General features: G+C 33.7%; 1 protein-coding gene across 1 annotated transcript; it reads left to right on the forward strand.

Annotated features, from left to right (window-relative positions):
- The first annotated feature begins 10583 nt into the window (after positions 1-10583).
- LOC116032959 (transcription factor HHO3-like) lies at positions 10584-13190 on the forward strand. Its single transcript, XM_031275707.1, has 5 exons — positions 10584-10999; positions 11080-11372; positions 11468-11714; positions 12031-12107; positions 12685-13190. The coding sequence occupies exons 1-5, from the start codon at positions 10867-10869 to the stop codon at positions 13018-13020; spliced, it is 1086 nt and encodes a 361-aa protein (XP_031131567.1). The 5' UTR covers positions 10584-10866; the 3' UTR covers positions 13021-13190.
- Positions 13191-17091: the final 3901 nt, after the last annotated feature.

Here is a 17091-nt window from a genome sequence, read left to right on the forward strand (position 1 = left end):
TCTATTTTAAAGGATTGTAATAGTTAGATGGAGGCAATATTAAGAGTTTATTATCGAAATGGTCCCTCGACTATTGCGAAATTACCAATTTGGTCCTCGACAATTTTTCGTGCCCAATTAAGTCCCTCGACTTTGAAAATTTCAACCAATTTGGTCCTCCGTTTATTTTGCCGTTAAACATACGTTAAATAGGGACCAAATTGGTAATTTTGCTATAGTCAAGGGACCAAATTGGTAATTAATTTTCACTAAAATGGTCCTTTGACTATAGCAAAATTACCAATTTGGTCCCTTGAGTATAACAAAATTACCAATTTGGTCCTGATTTTAATGAATGTTTAACGGTAAAATAAACGGAGACCGAATTGGTAAAAATTTTCAAAGTCGAGGGACTTAATTGGGCACGAAAAATTGTCGAGGATCAAATTGGTAATTTTGCAATAGTTGAGGGACCATTTCGGTAATAAACTCCAATATTAAATAGGATATTTAAGATCATGGGTTTGAATTTTTAGTTGACGTAAAAATAAAAAAAAAATTAACTTCAATAAAAAAAATAATAATAATAATAATGAGTCCCTTCTAGCATTGGGCCATGGGAGAGGCCGCCGGGCCTGACCCTATAATTTAAAACGCAACATGAATTGGACTGGGATGATATCTATGCCTCACTCAAGTCTTCCTTACTAGTTTATTCTAATGCAAATTAGGACTACATTATTTCCTGAACTAGATTACATTGGGCCTAAGGCCTAGCTCGGGTTCCTCATTTCGTATTTTCATTAGTACTCTAGCCCAATATCATAATTATGACAAGTTATGCTATGAACCCAAGTTGACCTTGCAAGGTGGACCCAGGTCTATGTTTACAAATGAGTCATTTCCATTTTTGGTCCTACTGTTATTGGGGTATTGTCAATTTTAGTCCACTTCATTAATTTTTGCCACATTGCGGCTAGTCGTATTTAGTCCTTTCCACTTTTAGTCCACCGTTAAAATTTTCATCAAATGACTGTCCAAAACAACGGTATTTTTGTTTTTTCATGCTTTGGTTATCTTCTTGACCATTTGCAGTGATTTTTCTTACACATTTTCATACAATGAAGAGGTTCGGCGAAAGCCATGTGAGCCACATTACAAAGCTATGGCTTTCGCCGGACCACTTTATTAGATGAAAATGTGCAAGGAAAACCACTGCAAATGGTAAAGGAGATGATCAAAACATGAAAACACCAAAATACCCCTATTTTGGACGGTTATTTGATGAAAATTTTAACGGTAGACTAAAAGTGGCAAAGACTAAATAAGACTGACCGCAATGTGGCAAAAATTAATGAGGTGAACTAAAATTGGCAATGTTCCAATAACAGTAGGACCAAAAATGAAAATGACTCTTCACAATTTTAGATCTCAGAATTACATTATTCAATATTTACAACTTTTAAACTCTATATTCACAATTCTGTTATATATATTTAAAAATTGTATTATATTGTTGAACATAGAGTTTTGGTACTGTGAATATAGAGTTTTAATATTGTGAATAGATTTATAAAATTGTGAACATAGAGTTATGAAATTGTGAACGTAGAGTTATGAAATTGTAAACATAAAATTATGAAATTGTAAACATGACGTTATAAAACTGTTAACATGGAGTTATAAAATTGTGAACATGAAGTAATGAAATTATGAAAACAGAATTATGAAGTTGTGAACATAAACTCGTTTCCACCTTGCAAGATGGACACGCGTTCATGGCATAACAATTGCATAATTATCCCAAGTCAATGAAAATCCTGCACTCAAGTATAATCGCACTTGAGTTAACACCACAAATGAGGAAAATTATATGGTGGACCAGGTCCTCAATCTAAGTATGGATCATAGTCTAATACACAGAATTTGATTTAATAATGCACATAATTCATGTTCATAATATTACATAAATATAAACACGATATAATGAATATGAATTTTATGCATTATAAACATGAATCTTATGCATTATGAACATGAATTATGTGTATTATGTTAAGTGCTTATGTGCCCTCAGTTATATAATTCACAGAATTTATATTCATAATGCACAGAATTCATGTTCATAATGCACAGAATTCATGTTCATTATATCGTGTTTATGTGTGTGTATTATGAACATGAATTATGTACATTACGAATATGAATTATGTGTATTATATAACTGAGTGGATCCTGGTCAATGATATAACGATTGCAAATGATCCTCTCACTATTGAGCTAGTACTCTCTTTAATCATCAACTTTTAATTGGACCAAAATATGTATCTTGACTTTTATTCTTTTTTTTTTCCACAAATAGTCTTTTGTTAAGATTTCTATTAAATGAGAGTTAAATTTAGGGGTATTATCGCCAAATTAATTAGTATGATTATGATTACCTCTTTTAATTTAATATGTGGCTTAATTTAATATGAATATACTCCATGGATTGCTCATTTAGCTTAATGCCATACCTATACTCAATCCAGGTATTCGAACACCATCAATCGTAATTGTTAAATAAATGCATTTTGGGAAAACCCAACCGAGTTGGTAAAACAATTGACTTGATAACCACAAGCTTTCAATTTGATTCTCGGTAGGAGTTGCATATTGGTCTTCTTAGTTTAAGTCGATAAGCTACAGGCAACCTATATAGGCTAGTATTACCTCATTGTATTCTTTTGCCTTCTAAGTCACAATATGGGTTTCATCCAGAACACACCTCTGGTAGTGAATTAAAAAAAATAAATGTATTTTGGCAATATTAAAAAAAAATATTCTCTCTCATAAATTTTAATTCAATAACAACGTGATCTCATCGTAACTATATATAAAAAAACACTTTTATATTTATAAATTTACTTTATATTACTAACTCGTATTTATATATGTTATTTTTCTCTCCTAAACTCTATCACCTTCTAGTGTTTACCTCTTGAGTGTTAATAAAATTCTTTATATACATTGATTGTTGACATTTGAAGTTTTGTGAGTAGGGTTGAGATGTCAAAAGATATTTATGTTAAAACGGAAAGTCTGTGACTCCCCGAGTGTCGGTCTCGAAGGAGGGACGTGGAGGTGTGTCAAACGTTCGGGAGTTTACTTGATTGGATCATGCATAAGATTCGAGTGTGGTGAAGGGTGGATTTGCAAGTGAGAGTGTAGTTCATTGGTTGGTTTGAGTGCAAGAGAGTAGTAAAGTAAAAGGGATTTTGGGAATATGTAAAAGGGGTAGGGATTGGATAGTGTTCATGAATATTGCATAGTGAGTGTCTAAGGTCATGGATTAGGATTGCTAGGATATTGTCTATTCAAGAGTGTGTTGTCTTAGTCCTTTTCCACCTTGTGTACTAAGGCTTCTTTGACTTAGGAGTGCCTTCAAGCATCCAAAGTTCTAAGAGGAATTTTATCAAACACTTGAGCTACACACTATCCTACTATTCTTAAGAAGTCCATAGGAACTTTGATTGTGTAAAGCTTCAAATCCTAACTCTAATCAAAGACATGAAAGAGTCAAGAGCTCAATCTCTCATCTAGATTGGCCAAATCCAAACAAGATCTCATCAAAACAACAATCAAAAGACAAGAATAGATAATCCATCAACACAAACTCATAGATCCAAGATATAGAAATAAGATCATCACAAAAGCAATATTCAATCACACACTCCAAATCCCTAGACTAAATTAGCTACTCATGATATGAAATGCAAGCAAAAGCTAATTTAATCCAAGAACAAGATAGCTAAAATTATAGAAATGAAATAGAGATCACCTAGATAGAAGAAGATCTTCAATCCAAGCTTGTTGTCTTCTACAATGGAGATTGATCTAATCTAAAAACTAAGAAAAATGGAGAAAGTTCTCCAAAGGAAAAACTAAGAAAAGGGAAAACTAAAATTCTGGAATCCTCCTCTGGAAATTCATCAAAGGTGTTTAAATAGTATCCGAAATTACAACCCTAGCTGAAATTCGCGCATCACGCCTCCACGCCTCTCACACGCGTGTAAGCGTGCGTGGGGAGCTTCTGGAAAGTTTCAACGCTTGCTCACACGCGTGTAGCCTCCCAGTTTGGTCCTCCGGGGCTCCGCTTTTGCCTGGTTTGCTCTTTAAACTTATCTTTTGGTCCTATTTGCTCCTGGGGCTCCTGTTTTACTTCCTTTGAGCTATAAGTAGCTTCTGTGCATCAGTTAGTGATTTTCAAGCATTTACGCATATGATTTACCAAATAAGGATGCTATAGACGCGATAAAACACCCTAAAATGTGCCTGAAATAAGGGTATCTCGGAGTCTTATCAATTATTCATTAATTAGTTGATTCTACCACAAATTTAAAAAAAAAAAAGAAAGAAAAGGAATTTACTCAATAATCAAATACAAATAATCTCCAATCGAATATTACCAAATAAGGAAATGAATATTATAATATAAATTTAAGATGAAAGTGCAGTGTCAATCATTTATTATTTGTGGAAGGGTTTTTAAAGCTTGTCTATTAAACTTCATTGGTTAACAATAACTTCTATTTTTAGATTTTCAAAATAAGTATTTATTTATTGTAATTTATCAACGTATACAATAAAATTGTATTATCTATGAATTTGTTTGACACTATAACTATCAATAATTGTACTTCTAAAATAATGATAAATAATATGAGAATAATTTTACTTTACATTTTACAATATTATTTTTATTTTATTAACTTAATTTTTATTAATATTTGAAATTAATTATGCCTCCATATAATTATCTAAAAGAGGTAATCATAATTATATTAATTAATTTAACGATAATACCCCTAGACTTAACATTCATTTAACAAAAATCTTAATGGACGACTATTTGTGGTGAAGAATGAAAGTCAATCAATGTACATGTTTTGGTTGAATTAAAAGTCAAGAATTAAAATGAGTACTAGCCTAAGAGTTAGAGGACCATTCAAGGAGCCAACTATATCTACTCTAAATTCATTAAAAGTGAAAATTGGAGTTTTTGTTTATAAGTAATAATTGAATAGTGATTTTAGTTCAAAATTATTTAACGTGGTAATGCATGCCTAGTTCTCAAATTTTAATCACATTACAATTTAAGTTCTCTTATATTACAATTTTAATCTCTAATGTATGACTAAATAGTGATGTTAGGTTTTAACTGTTGAATATAACAGACTAAGATGTCAACATAACTAAAGTTTTGGAAATTGTTTATGTTCATTTTAAACAATTAGAAATAAAATTCGTATTTAATGAATTAATCATAGAAAATTCTAAAATATCAAATATTTAAAATGCCGATTACTATGAATAAAAAAGACAATGATAATTTTAAAATTGAATAATAATCTTACTTTTACTACTAGCTATTTACAAAAATATATACAATCAATATTTATTAATTATTTAATTTACGATAATTTTTATAGAATCGAGTCCACCATAAATCGGGTATAGAAGTACAGAATGATGGTAGGGAAATAGTAGCATTATTAGCTCGAGGCACTATGCCCAAAAGATACTAACCCAAAGAATACATAAATAATAAATACTATAGCCACTACTACAAAAAAACCCATTTTAACGTCGGTTTTTTTTGCATACAACGTCGGTTATTTTGCGATGTAGTTGTAGAGGACACAGTAAATAATTGATATGGGATTAAATGCAATGCATCGACCATCATTGAGCGGAATAAGATAGACCATTGAGAAGCGAGAAGCGGAAGCAGGAAGTGTTGCGGGATAACAATATGCTGATTGTAGAGATGCGGGGTATCAGAATAAGATAGATATATCGACCGCTGAGAAGTGGGATAATAATATGTCGATTATAGATGCGGGATAATAATAATAATATGTCAACCATTGAGAAGCGGGATAATTATATGTTGACCGCTGAGAAGCGGGATAGTAATATTGACCATGATTTTCCTGGCACGGGTCACCTCCGAAGCTATGCGACTGTACAATACGTGGGCCGCCTATCCTGCTCTTCAGACTTGGTATAATGTGCGTGTGTGGGTTGCCTGACTTGCCTCTAGAGCACTACAAACCCAACACGCCTATGTGTTTACACGAGTCGCCTACCCTACCTTGTAGACCCAGTATGGTATGCGCATGTGGGTTACTTCTAGAGCACTATAAACCCACACGACTATGTGTGCACGCGGGCTGCCTGCCCTACCCTTCAAGCCCGATACGCTGTATGATGTGGTGTGCGCATGTGGGTTGCATCCAGAGCATCGCAAACCTAGACGACTATGTGTTTACACATGCCGCTTACCCTGCCCTACATGCCCGGTAGGTTAGCGCATGTGGGTTGCCTCTAGAGCACTGCAAACCCACACGACTATGTGTGTATGAGGGCCGCCTACCCTGCCCTGCAGGCCTAGTATGGTGTGCACATGTGCGTTGCCTCAAGAGCATTGCAAACCACACGGCTATATGTGTACACGGGCTGCCTACCCTACCCTACTTGCCTGGTACGTTGTATGCATGGGCAACCTACCCTACCTTGTACGCCCAGCTTGGTACGCGCATGTGGATTGCCTCCAGAGCATTGCAAAGTGATGAGTGTCAAATATTCCTTATTCTATATGATGGTTGAGTGATCTTTAGTGCATTAATTGAGTCCTTTTGGGTTCGATTTGGTGCTTAATTACTATACTCTCATGTGAACACTAGCATTGAAACACTTGTAAGGCATTTGAGTGATTTAAAGGCAATTGAAAGCAAAAAGAGGGGCAAATGAAGAAAAGCATGAAAAGATGGAATGCATAAGTGTGGATGTATGCTCGTACATAAGCCCTTTCTTAAGAAGGCTGAATGTTGTGGACTAGATCACAATCGTGGTAGCAATCGAGCTACAGGGGAGTGTGTAAAAGGGTGCGTACGCACGTATGTTGATGAACAATTTAATTATCCTCGCAAGTGCACGAATCAATTCCAATATAGCGTGCAAAGCAAGGGTTAATCTCACAGGGAATTAATACTATGCAATTTAAAGACTTAAAAATAATTGACTTAATGATTTAAAGCGCTCAAAGTGCAATAGGTGTGGTATTAATAGTGATAACTAAATCAAATGCTATATAGAAAACCAAGAAACGAAATAAGCAATTGAAAACCTTAACAATAAGATTGCAAATAAGTTAAAAGCTAACAAGAGAAAAGAAACTCTAAGATCATGAATAAACTACCATTATAGTAAAGGAATTTCGACTAACAAATAATTGAGCACTTAAGATTGTGTTTAGCATTGTAATTGATACAGTAGGCATTAAGAACTGTAGGCATCAAACAGTAGCATTGTAGTTCATACTCAAATAGCATTATAATTCATACTAACATAATGAATTGAAATGGTAATTACTAATTATTCCAACTCAAATTAAAAGCAAACGAAAGGAATCAGAATAGCTAATGCCTTCTAGAAATTAACGTTGCTACCAACCAATTTCACTGCCAAGATGAATTGTTGTCGCCAAACTAAATCAATCCAAGGTCGCCGAGCACAATTTCCGTCGTCGCCAAGTACAGTGCTACTAAATTAGAATTCGCTCAGTCTCCAAAGTCGAACTCCGACCGGACGGAAATCTCCTATGCAAGTTTTGGTGTCGAGATCGATGTGTGTTTTGTTGTCTTTTTTTCTTTGATTTCGCACCCTTATTTATAATGCTCCATTCAACTATACTCCGAGATCGCCCGCAATATGCTACAACTCCATTCACAATCCAAGTTAACGAGCGAAAATCCTTCCTTTAGTCTAAAGATCTCCAATGGCCGACCGAAAATTAAGAGAAAACGGGTGTCGAATCACGAAATCCCCAGCGCTATTATTCGTTGAAGAAAAAACCGATCAGCTCTGCAGCTCCTTTAGGCTTCATCGTTGGTGTCTCTACTGTTGACCGCCCATAGGGAAGGGAAGGGGTTTTATTCAATGGGCCAAAATTAGACTAAATAATTAAGTAATCAACATAATGGACTGCTAAATAGTTATTTGAGCAAGAAAATAAAAAAGATATCACAATACTGAAAGTAATAAAACAACTCATTTCTTAATTACTATAAGAAGAATAAAAAACATAATTAATAATAAAAATATACATTAACTAATTAAATATTACTTATTAAATAGAAAAGTTAAACTAAGTTAATAATACAAATATTATTCATCATACGTGAACTCGTATGCCCATCAGATTCCAAAAGTTTAAATTGTTGTTGGCGGGATTCATTTGGATGATTCTACTCTCTTGTTCCAGTTTACTTTCAATTAGATTAGGTTTATATTCTCTATCATCTAGACCAAGTTCTCAACTCTCTCCTCTTGAGAGATAAAGAACTCCTAGGGTTAAGGAAAAATTGGCAACTCTCCTTCACTCAATTAGATCTCTTGTTGCTTAATTGGAGCCATCTTGTGGATTGTGTGTAATTTGCAATTAAGCTTGGTAATCTCCTGCACTTTTCCATCTTTAATTCCATCTTACATCTTCACTACTTTGCTTAATTGTGTTTGCAATACAATCTAGACATGCTTGGCGGCTAGAATCTTCATGTGCATTGGATCCTATTTCCTTGTGTTGTGTATGAATTGATCAGGGTAGTTGTGCCTATGTGTTGATGTCTTATTGGAAGTGAAATGTTTATATTGACTCTTATGTGTGAAGTACACCACATGTAATAGATTTAGGTAGGATTATGCTTGCAAGAGACTGAGTCCTAATCATAGACTTCTTCCCCTCGCAATCCCTGCCCTAAATCCGAAAGGACAAGGTCCGGGATGGGATATACACAACTTGCTTGATGAAATGTTTCCTAGGGAATGTTGACATGAGAGTGCTACATTGCCCTATGATAGGCCTTCAAGACCAAAATGGCTAAGGCATTGGAAGTCATCTCACATAGACCTCAATTCATCACATGGACCTCAATTCATCACATAGTTTCACTTCTTGCCTAGGTTTATTCATTTCACATGATCAAGGGTAGACCAATCCAATTCACCTCACATCTTCTTTGTTTCCTTTGTTTAATTGCTTGCACACTTTACATACTTTGCTCTTTACTTCTCGCATTTCCATAACATGAACTGTGCTTTACGCTTTCTAGTGCAAATGTGTGAATGTGTTTGATAATACAACACTCAATTCCAAGTGTCCATCCTCGTGAAATCGACATCCCATGAATCTTCATTCCCACCTTTCTTTCCCTCCACCGCATATACACCAAAAAAAAAAAAAAAAAAAAAAACCCACTCATCACAAACCCACACGGCAATGTGTATAGGTCGCCCCGGTGCAATGCGGCCTGTACGGTACACGGGTTGCCTACCCTACCCTGTAAGCCTGGTATGGTGTGTACATAGGCCACCTACCCTGTCCTGCAGGTCCAATACGGAAAAGGGGTGAAGAGTAATAAGAAAATAATAAAAAGTATTTTTTTTATTACCTTCTCAGGCTGCTTACGAATCCAGTCACAAATTTTCCCTTAGTCCGCCCATCGTGCTTTCCAAGCCTAAGTACAAAATGAAGCTTAAAATTGTTTTATTACCTCTTCAGGCTACCTACCTTGCATGCGACCCCATTTGGGTGCTATTGCTTGTTGTATTGTCCCCTGTCTAGACCGCTAGTTTCCAACTCACGTTGGGACCACTTATCTTGTATTCGAGTCCACTCTCCGAGCTGGTTGCAAGCCCACCAAGGTACTACTATTCGGTTCAGGGCCGCTACCCAACCTATGGGCTCTTAATGGTTGGAATACGGTCGATACTATTATCAATTAGATCAATGGGCTCCTCGTGAACGGGTTCAACCTCTCTCCATAACAGGTTCCCTCATTTTGGCCCTAGTTGCATCCTCGGGCCCCTTGCACTGGGGTCCCCCACCTTATTGGTGCCCTCTTCCAAGCTCTTGGAGAGCTGAGTCGGTTAAGAGGATGATTTGCTTGAGTGTTCGGGTCAGCGGCCAACTATCGAGTCAAGTCGGGCTAGGCCCCTACTGTTAATGGGCAGTCCACTTGCCGATGGTGTTTGTTGCCTCTTGGGCTAAAGATTGCACACTATGTCCAACTCTCTAGGGACCTTGGTTGGTTTCACCGACAGTAGCCATAATTTACTAGGTCAAACCAAAAATATGCTAATGCAACATATTATGAATAAATTTTAAAAATTAAACTACAATATTTATATTTATATTTTATTCTTCTAATAAAATTAAAATATGTAATGAAATTTTGTTACATTTTACTTAAGAGTTAACTGTATTTACATCTTGAAATAGTAATTGAGAATTTTTTTCAAACCCAACAAAATTTGTTACCTAAAAGTAAACTTATCATTATCCTTATTTATCCTATGATTCCTATCCTATGGATAAAATATGGTGCAACTGAACCTTGGATAAAATGTGCTGCAAGTGAATGAGAAGTCATCGATCTTATCTTCAACCTAATGTGTTGCGTCAGTGCCAGCCCACATCCTGAGAATCAGTCCCTCGAATATTCACCCCCCATCCCTCCCAAAAGAAAACCGAAAAAGAAAAGAAAAGAAAAGAAAATTCATCATCACAAGATTCGTTTCGTACGCGACGCCCCGACCCCGCCCCATCGCCACCCACTTTCTCTCTCTTTATATATGTTTTTGGAAGAAATATCACTCTTCCTTCTTGATTCTCCATAGATCCCTTATTCCCATTTCCCATTTCGGATCTCTCTATGCGCACCCCCCAACCATCCATCCCTATTTAATCCCCTCACCAAACTCCATTCTTCACATTATTATCGCTCCAGAAAGCTCAAGTTTAGAGACCCAACAAGCTAAGCTAAGCTTTAATCATTATCCGCCATGTTAATCAATTTCCCTGAAGACAACAAAACCCAGAGATGCCGGGACTACATCCAAGCTTTGGAGGAAGAGCGCCGCAAGATTCAGGTTTTCCGCCGGGAACTCCCTCTTTGTCTCGACCTCGTCACCCAAGGTTAGTTCAATTCCGAACTGAAACCAATTTTTTAAGTTTAATTTGTTTTGATCATTTTTTTTTTGTCTTGTTTGGAACAGCAATTGAGTCGTACAAGCAGCAGTTGTCGGGGACGACGACGGAGTATAACCTCAACGGCCAATCGGAGTGTTCGGAGCAGACCACTAGCGCCGCTCCGGTTTTGGAACAATTTATTCCGATGAAGAGCGCCCAGGAAGACGACGAGGAAGATTACGAGGAACAATCTCATAAATCCGATAACGATAACGATGATGATCACGGTGATTATGTTAATAATAATTCGGAGAAATCGGACTGGCTTAGATCTGTTCAGCTTTGGAACCAATTCCCAGATCCAACTCCTAATAAAGAGGTAATTAATTAATTTGTAGTTTTAATTTTTCTCAAAACTTTTTTTATTCAATTATCACATATAATTTAATTGGATTTTGTTTATTGGGATTACAGGAATCGCCGGCGCCGGAGGAGGTGAAGAGAAACGGGAGTGGCGGAGCGTTCCAACCATTCAAGAAAGAAAAAAGCGGTGCTGCCGCGGCGGCGCAACCGCCAACGGCGGCCAGCTCAACCGCTGAGACGGGCAGAAGTCAGAAAGAAGATAAGGAAAGTCAGTCTCAAAGAAAGCAAAGGCGGTGCTGGTCGCCGGAATTGCATAGGCGCTTCTTGCAAGCCCTCCAACAGCTTGGCGGCTCACACGGTATATAATATAATAAATTTAATTTTATAATTTTAATTAACAAATATTTTTTATTTCTTCTTCTAATTCCCAACCTAAGGGCTGGGCCAGGCCTGACCTAATAGAGTACATGAGACGAAGTAAATTGAATTATAGGTAACTCTAACTCCATGATTTAACAGTCATGGTTAAATGTCTATACTTACAAGATATATGTTCACTTTGAGTGTAATCTCATGCTGTTGCGGTCAAGTTTCAAATCTTATTTATTTAGATAATTTTTTATTTATGATAAATTACTAATCCTTTGATTTAATATAATGATTGTGCACGGCAGCGGCTACTCCTAAACAAATTAGAGAACTGATGAAGGTTGATGGACTTACAAATGATGAAGTTAAAAGCCATTTACAGGTGTGTTTGCAAAATTATATTCTAGATTTCTCTTTTACTTTTAATTTAATTTTTGTTGGTGTGATATATATTTTGTTTGGTAGAAATCCTAACTCACCCACTAAATTGGATTATCTTGAATAGGAGGAATATCCGAATATGAGTACAATCTAGAAAGATTCTTTTTTCCCAATAATTCATTGCCAAATTGGTCCATTTATATATGTGTATACAGAGATGGAATATGAAAGTAGTCACGTACCAAATAAATTTCTTGAAAACATATACTATAAGGGAATATTTCTCCTCTAAAAAAGATGAATCTCCAACCCTAAAGGTCTCACACCTGATTCCACCCGATGGTGTGCACAAGGGATCACTGTAATTCAGGTCCACAATGAATTTGTTTACTTTGGACACAATTTTCACCCTTTGTCAAATGTTAAAGTCTCTTTTTTTTTTTTCAAATATTACCTATTGAACCAGTTAATTTTAAGTGTGACAATTTTTTACTAATCTGTACGGGCAAATAGGACGTTATTTAGGACTTTTGTCTTTCATTTTCATGAAATTCAATATTTAGGCTGTGTTGTTACAGAAATATCGGTTGCATACAAGAAGGCCAAGTCCATCGAATCGCAATAACGGCATCCAACAACAAGCAGCCCCACAGTTCGTGGTGGTGGGTGGGATATGGGTGCCTCCGGCGGAATACGCCGCCATGGCTGCGGCGCCGGCACCGGCGGCATCAAAGGAAGCTACCACCTCTAACGGAATATATGCACCCGTGGCATCCTTACCACACTCCTCCGCCTTCCAAGATCCATCAGCGTCGAACAGAAGATCGTGCGGCTCCCATGAAAGGGGCAGCCAAAGCAACTCCCCGGCCACCTCCTCCTCGACCCACACCACCACGGCGTCACCACCATACTAACTCCCAACATTTTTCTTTCGAGTCACTCTTCGTAAGGCTGTCTCGCTAATTCTTCTTCGTAACATGAGTTGGATCGAGATTGAAAATATAATATTTATATTGAAATCTTAATACTAATTAGGAATAAAGTGTCCTTTACATATATAGAAAAGTGTAATATTTTGAGAAAAGATTAAAAAGTATTACATTTTCCTTTATAAGTAATAAATACTTTATTCCTAATTAGTATTATATTTTTTAATATAAGTATTATATTTTCATCTTGACCTGATTTGTTGTATGGACAAGGATCCGTAAGATGGTCTCATACAAGTTTTTAACTTTTTCATCTTTTGGTGTGTGATGAGATAGAGGGGTAGATATTTTTGTAACCAAGTCGTATTGTGTTAGTTGTAATATTTTTGTTCTAGTATTATAGAAATTATAGAGGAAATTATTGTTGTGTTTAGTTTAAACATGGGAATCAGAATTATAATGGACTCAAATACTTGGTAATAATGAGTTTTAGATTAATGAACCACTTTGTTTGGTAGTAATTAGGACTTTGTATCAAAACAAATAAATCAATAAAATAAATATATAAAAATGTATTCACATATACATTAAATTCCATATTTAATGCATGGACCGTGACTTTTTTATTTTCATTTTTTCCTTTATTTCTTATTATATTCTTCAAAAGTAGAAGAGTAAGAGGTAATGAATTTTACGGGGCGTTTGGTTGGAGAGAAGAAATTATGTTTGTAATTCCATGAGAAAAAGAATAACGTGGAGATAAAGTGAGAGTTTAAATTGCAATGTTTGGTTTGCAGGAATAAAAAAATTTCGATGTTTGGTATACATGTGAATTGAAAGGAATAAGTAGTATAAAGTCTAAAATGCACATTGTTGTTATTGTTGTTGTTATTTTTACTATTATTAATGTTATTATTATTATTATTAATTATATTATATGACAAGTATCTCTTGGACCCATTTGCATATTCAAACACTCAAAAAATATAACATATTAAATTCAAAATTGTGTTCTTCAAAATGTAGGCAAATATGCTATATACACATCAAATTTAAATACTTGAGAGTTTTGAGAAAACATAATTGATTAAGGTTGGCCTAGAATGATTATTTCTTAAGAACGACATTCTCTGTTGACAGTAGTCGAAGAATAATACACACTATCATCTAGAAGGAAGGTGAGACATAATTTTAGGTTAAAAATGGAGGGATAATTTTGTCTTATGACTCTCTTTTTTTCTTCCTAAAATCCATGAAATTTTTACAGGGGGGCTATGAGATTCTAATTCCATAAAAATGAGGGAATTGCAATTCCACGAAATTACAATTCCCTCCAACCAAACTAGGAATGTAGTTGCCTTTTGAATTAGGTGAGAATTAAGAGGGAATGAAATTCAAATTTCCTCCAACCAAACACCATGTTATAGTTACTAAAGGATTTGATTCCAATAGTTAGATAACAAAAGTAGGCACCCAGTTGCACCCCACATGGGATGGGGTGGGTTCGAGCCTCAACGGAGACGATATTGGCTCTCTGTGCTTCATTTAGTTGAGAAAGTAGCTATGAACAGATACTACATTATAACGGAGTAAATAGTACTAAAAAAAAAAGTAGGAAAATAAATATGGTAATATATATATCAAAATCTAACAAAAATAGACAAATAAACATAATAATAAATATTAAAATTCATAGTAGAGTGCAAAAGTTCACAACCAAACACACCCTGTATATGTTCTATGGAGTTGATTTTTATTCCTTTTCTACAGTCTGCCAATGGTATAGTTTTTCTTGTTGAGGACCATGTACACCTATGAGAGTTTTGAGAGTGACACTGAGACTTGAATAATGTTGCTCACTTCATACCTTCCTGTTATGTTGGATGGCAAAATGATAATATTTCAATCAATGGGTCAAACTTTATTAAGATTTTAATTGTTTTGTTATAGTGAAAAATACTAAATAGCATATTATTCTGTATCTTTTTATATGACTTGTATTAATCTTAATAGCATATATTGAACCTAGAGTGTAAAGGTACACTATATGAAAAAAGAGAAGAGACGTAGTGTATTGATAAATGATTAAATAATAAGTGAGATGTCAATCGGCCAATCCAATAATGTTGAGTTAATTAATGTTCTAATAGGAACATAAAATGTGTTGGTATAATATTTATATTGATAACTTTTATATTTTGATTTTTTTTTCTTATACAATGATGAGATATTTCTAAATTTAATAACATCTTTCCTTTTTAGCTTCAATTCTTTCATTTATGTACAAACTTTGATAACAAAATATTACGTACTTTAACTTATTATTATTATTATTATGCCTGACTTGAGTTATTATAAAATACTTTTCAACTTTTAATAATAATAATACTAATAATAATAATAACAATAATAATAATGAGAATTTTATTTTTATATTATTATTATTATTATTATTATTATTATTATTACTATTATTATTATTATTGTTATTATTATTAAATTAGTGTACACAAAAGGAACACATGATATTTCTTTTTTATTTTTTGTTTTTGTATATTCTTTGTGCAACTATTTTCTCATTTTGTGATAAAAATTAAAATAAAATATTCTTAATTTATTTTTTTTCTTTTAATCATTAAAAAATGTGAAAGATATTATTTGTTGAATCGTCACCCTAACAGAATATGGAGGTCATACTAGAGCTGAGTATTCTAAGAATATTTTTTTTTTCTTTTACTCAAATCTCGTTATAGCACAATTTTTTTTTATTTTTCAATTTTTCACATAAAATATACATTTTATTACAAGTTAATATATTATGTCTGGCTCTACAAAATTTCTCTACACTAACAATTTAAATGAAAAATGTTCATTATGTAATCAATCTTATAAAGAAAAAAATTAGTATTTCAAAATATTAATGAAAATTTGTAACAATAAGAGTTAACATATAACAACAATATAATTGATGTCTTAATAATATACACAAGAAAAATATATAAATTCGTGATTTATAACTTCATTGCATAACTCTTTATTTAACTACTTATCGACAACATTAGTAATTCTATTATAAGCATGTCATCTTTCAATTAAAAAATACGTTAAGTTTAACAAACTAATCAATGATTATCAAAATCACATTAAGAATATTGAATTTATTTTAATACGAAAATTGTTAGGACATGATTTCAATTTTTGATCATAACTATTTATAACAATACTCATATTTACTAATTACTATTACTTCCACCCCAAGCTAAAAATACTCATTTTGATTATATTGAAAATAATCAATTTTAATTTATATTAATTAACTTTTATATTTAAAAATTATATTAATTATTTACTTATTTTAATTTTCACATTGGGTATTAGTTTAATCGTGCATGTATTATAACTAATATAAAGTATAGACATAAATATGTAGTGCAACTATCAACTTGAACTTTTAGTTAACACGGACACATCCTTCAATTTAGTATTAGAGTCAACCCCATGCAAAAAATCATGGGTTCAAATTTTTGCATCACTTGATAACTCTAGTTGGGATGGTGAGTTATAACTTTAGTTTAGTAAAGGTCAATGGTTCAAATCTCATTACTCCCACTAGTAGATTTTTATACTTTTTGGCCTTTTTAAAAATATTAGTAGTGATATTTTTATTTTCATTCTTTAAAATATAATATGTGCAAGCATTCTTTTATATTAATAGTGATATATATAATTTATAATGTGCAATATTTTTTATTTGAATCATTTTATCAAACTAATTATTTTTCATATTTTGTTATAAATATTTTGTTATAAATTTTTTTGATGTGTTTTGATTTTTCGTTCATATCCAACAATATTTATGGTTATGCTTTTTAAATATGTTTTTAAAATTATCTCTTTTGTGTTAATCTTTCGTCCCCACTGAAAAATATTTTTTGATCCACCATTGATTCTTACAACTAATAATTAATCAATATATTAATATATATAATATAACTCTATTATATTTTTCTATCCTAAAATCACTGTCATAAAGATTGTCATATCGCGAATTTCACA

Source organism: Ipomoea triloba, chromosome 10, assembly GCF_003576645.1.
Source record: "Ipomoea triloba cultivar NCNSP0323 chromosome 10, ASM357664v1".
Classification (NCBI taxonomy): Eukaryota; Viridiplantae; Streptophyta; class Magnoliopsida; order Solanales; family Convolvulaceae; genus Ipomoea; species Ipomoea triloba.

Excerpts from the sequence above, each read along its gene's own strand:
- LOC116032959 (XM_031275707.1), top strand. The coding sequence starts at position 10,867 with ATGTTAATCAATTTCCCTGAAGACAACAAAACCCAGAGATGCCGGGAC. Across the intron at positions 11,000-11,079 it reads TCTCGACCTCGTCACCCAAG|CAATTGAGTCGTACAAGCAG; the intron begins GTTAGTTCAATT and ends TGTTTGGAACAG. Across the intron at positions 11,373-11,467 it reads ATCCAACTCCTAATAAAGAG|GAATCGCCGGCGCCGGAGGA; the intron begins GTAATTAATTAA and ends TTGGGATTACAG.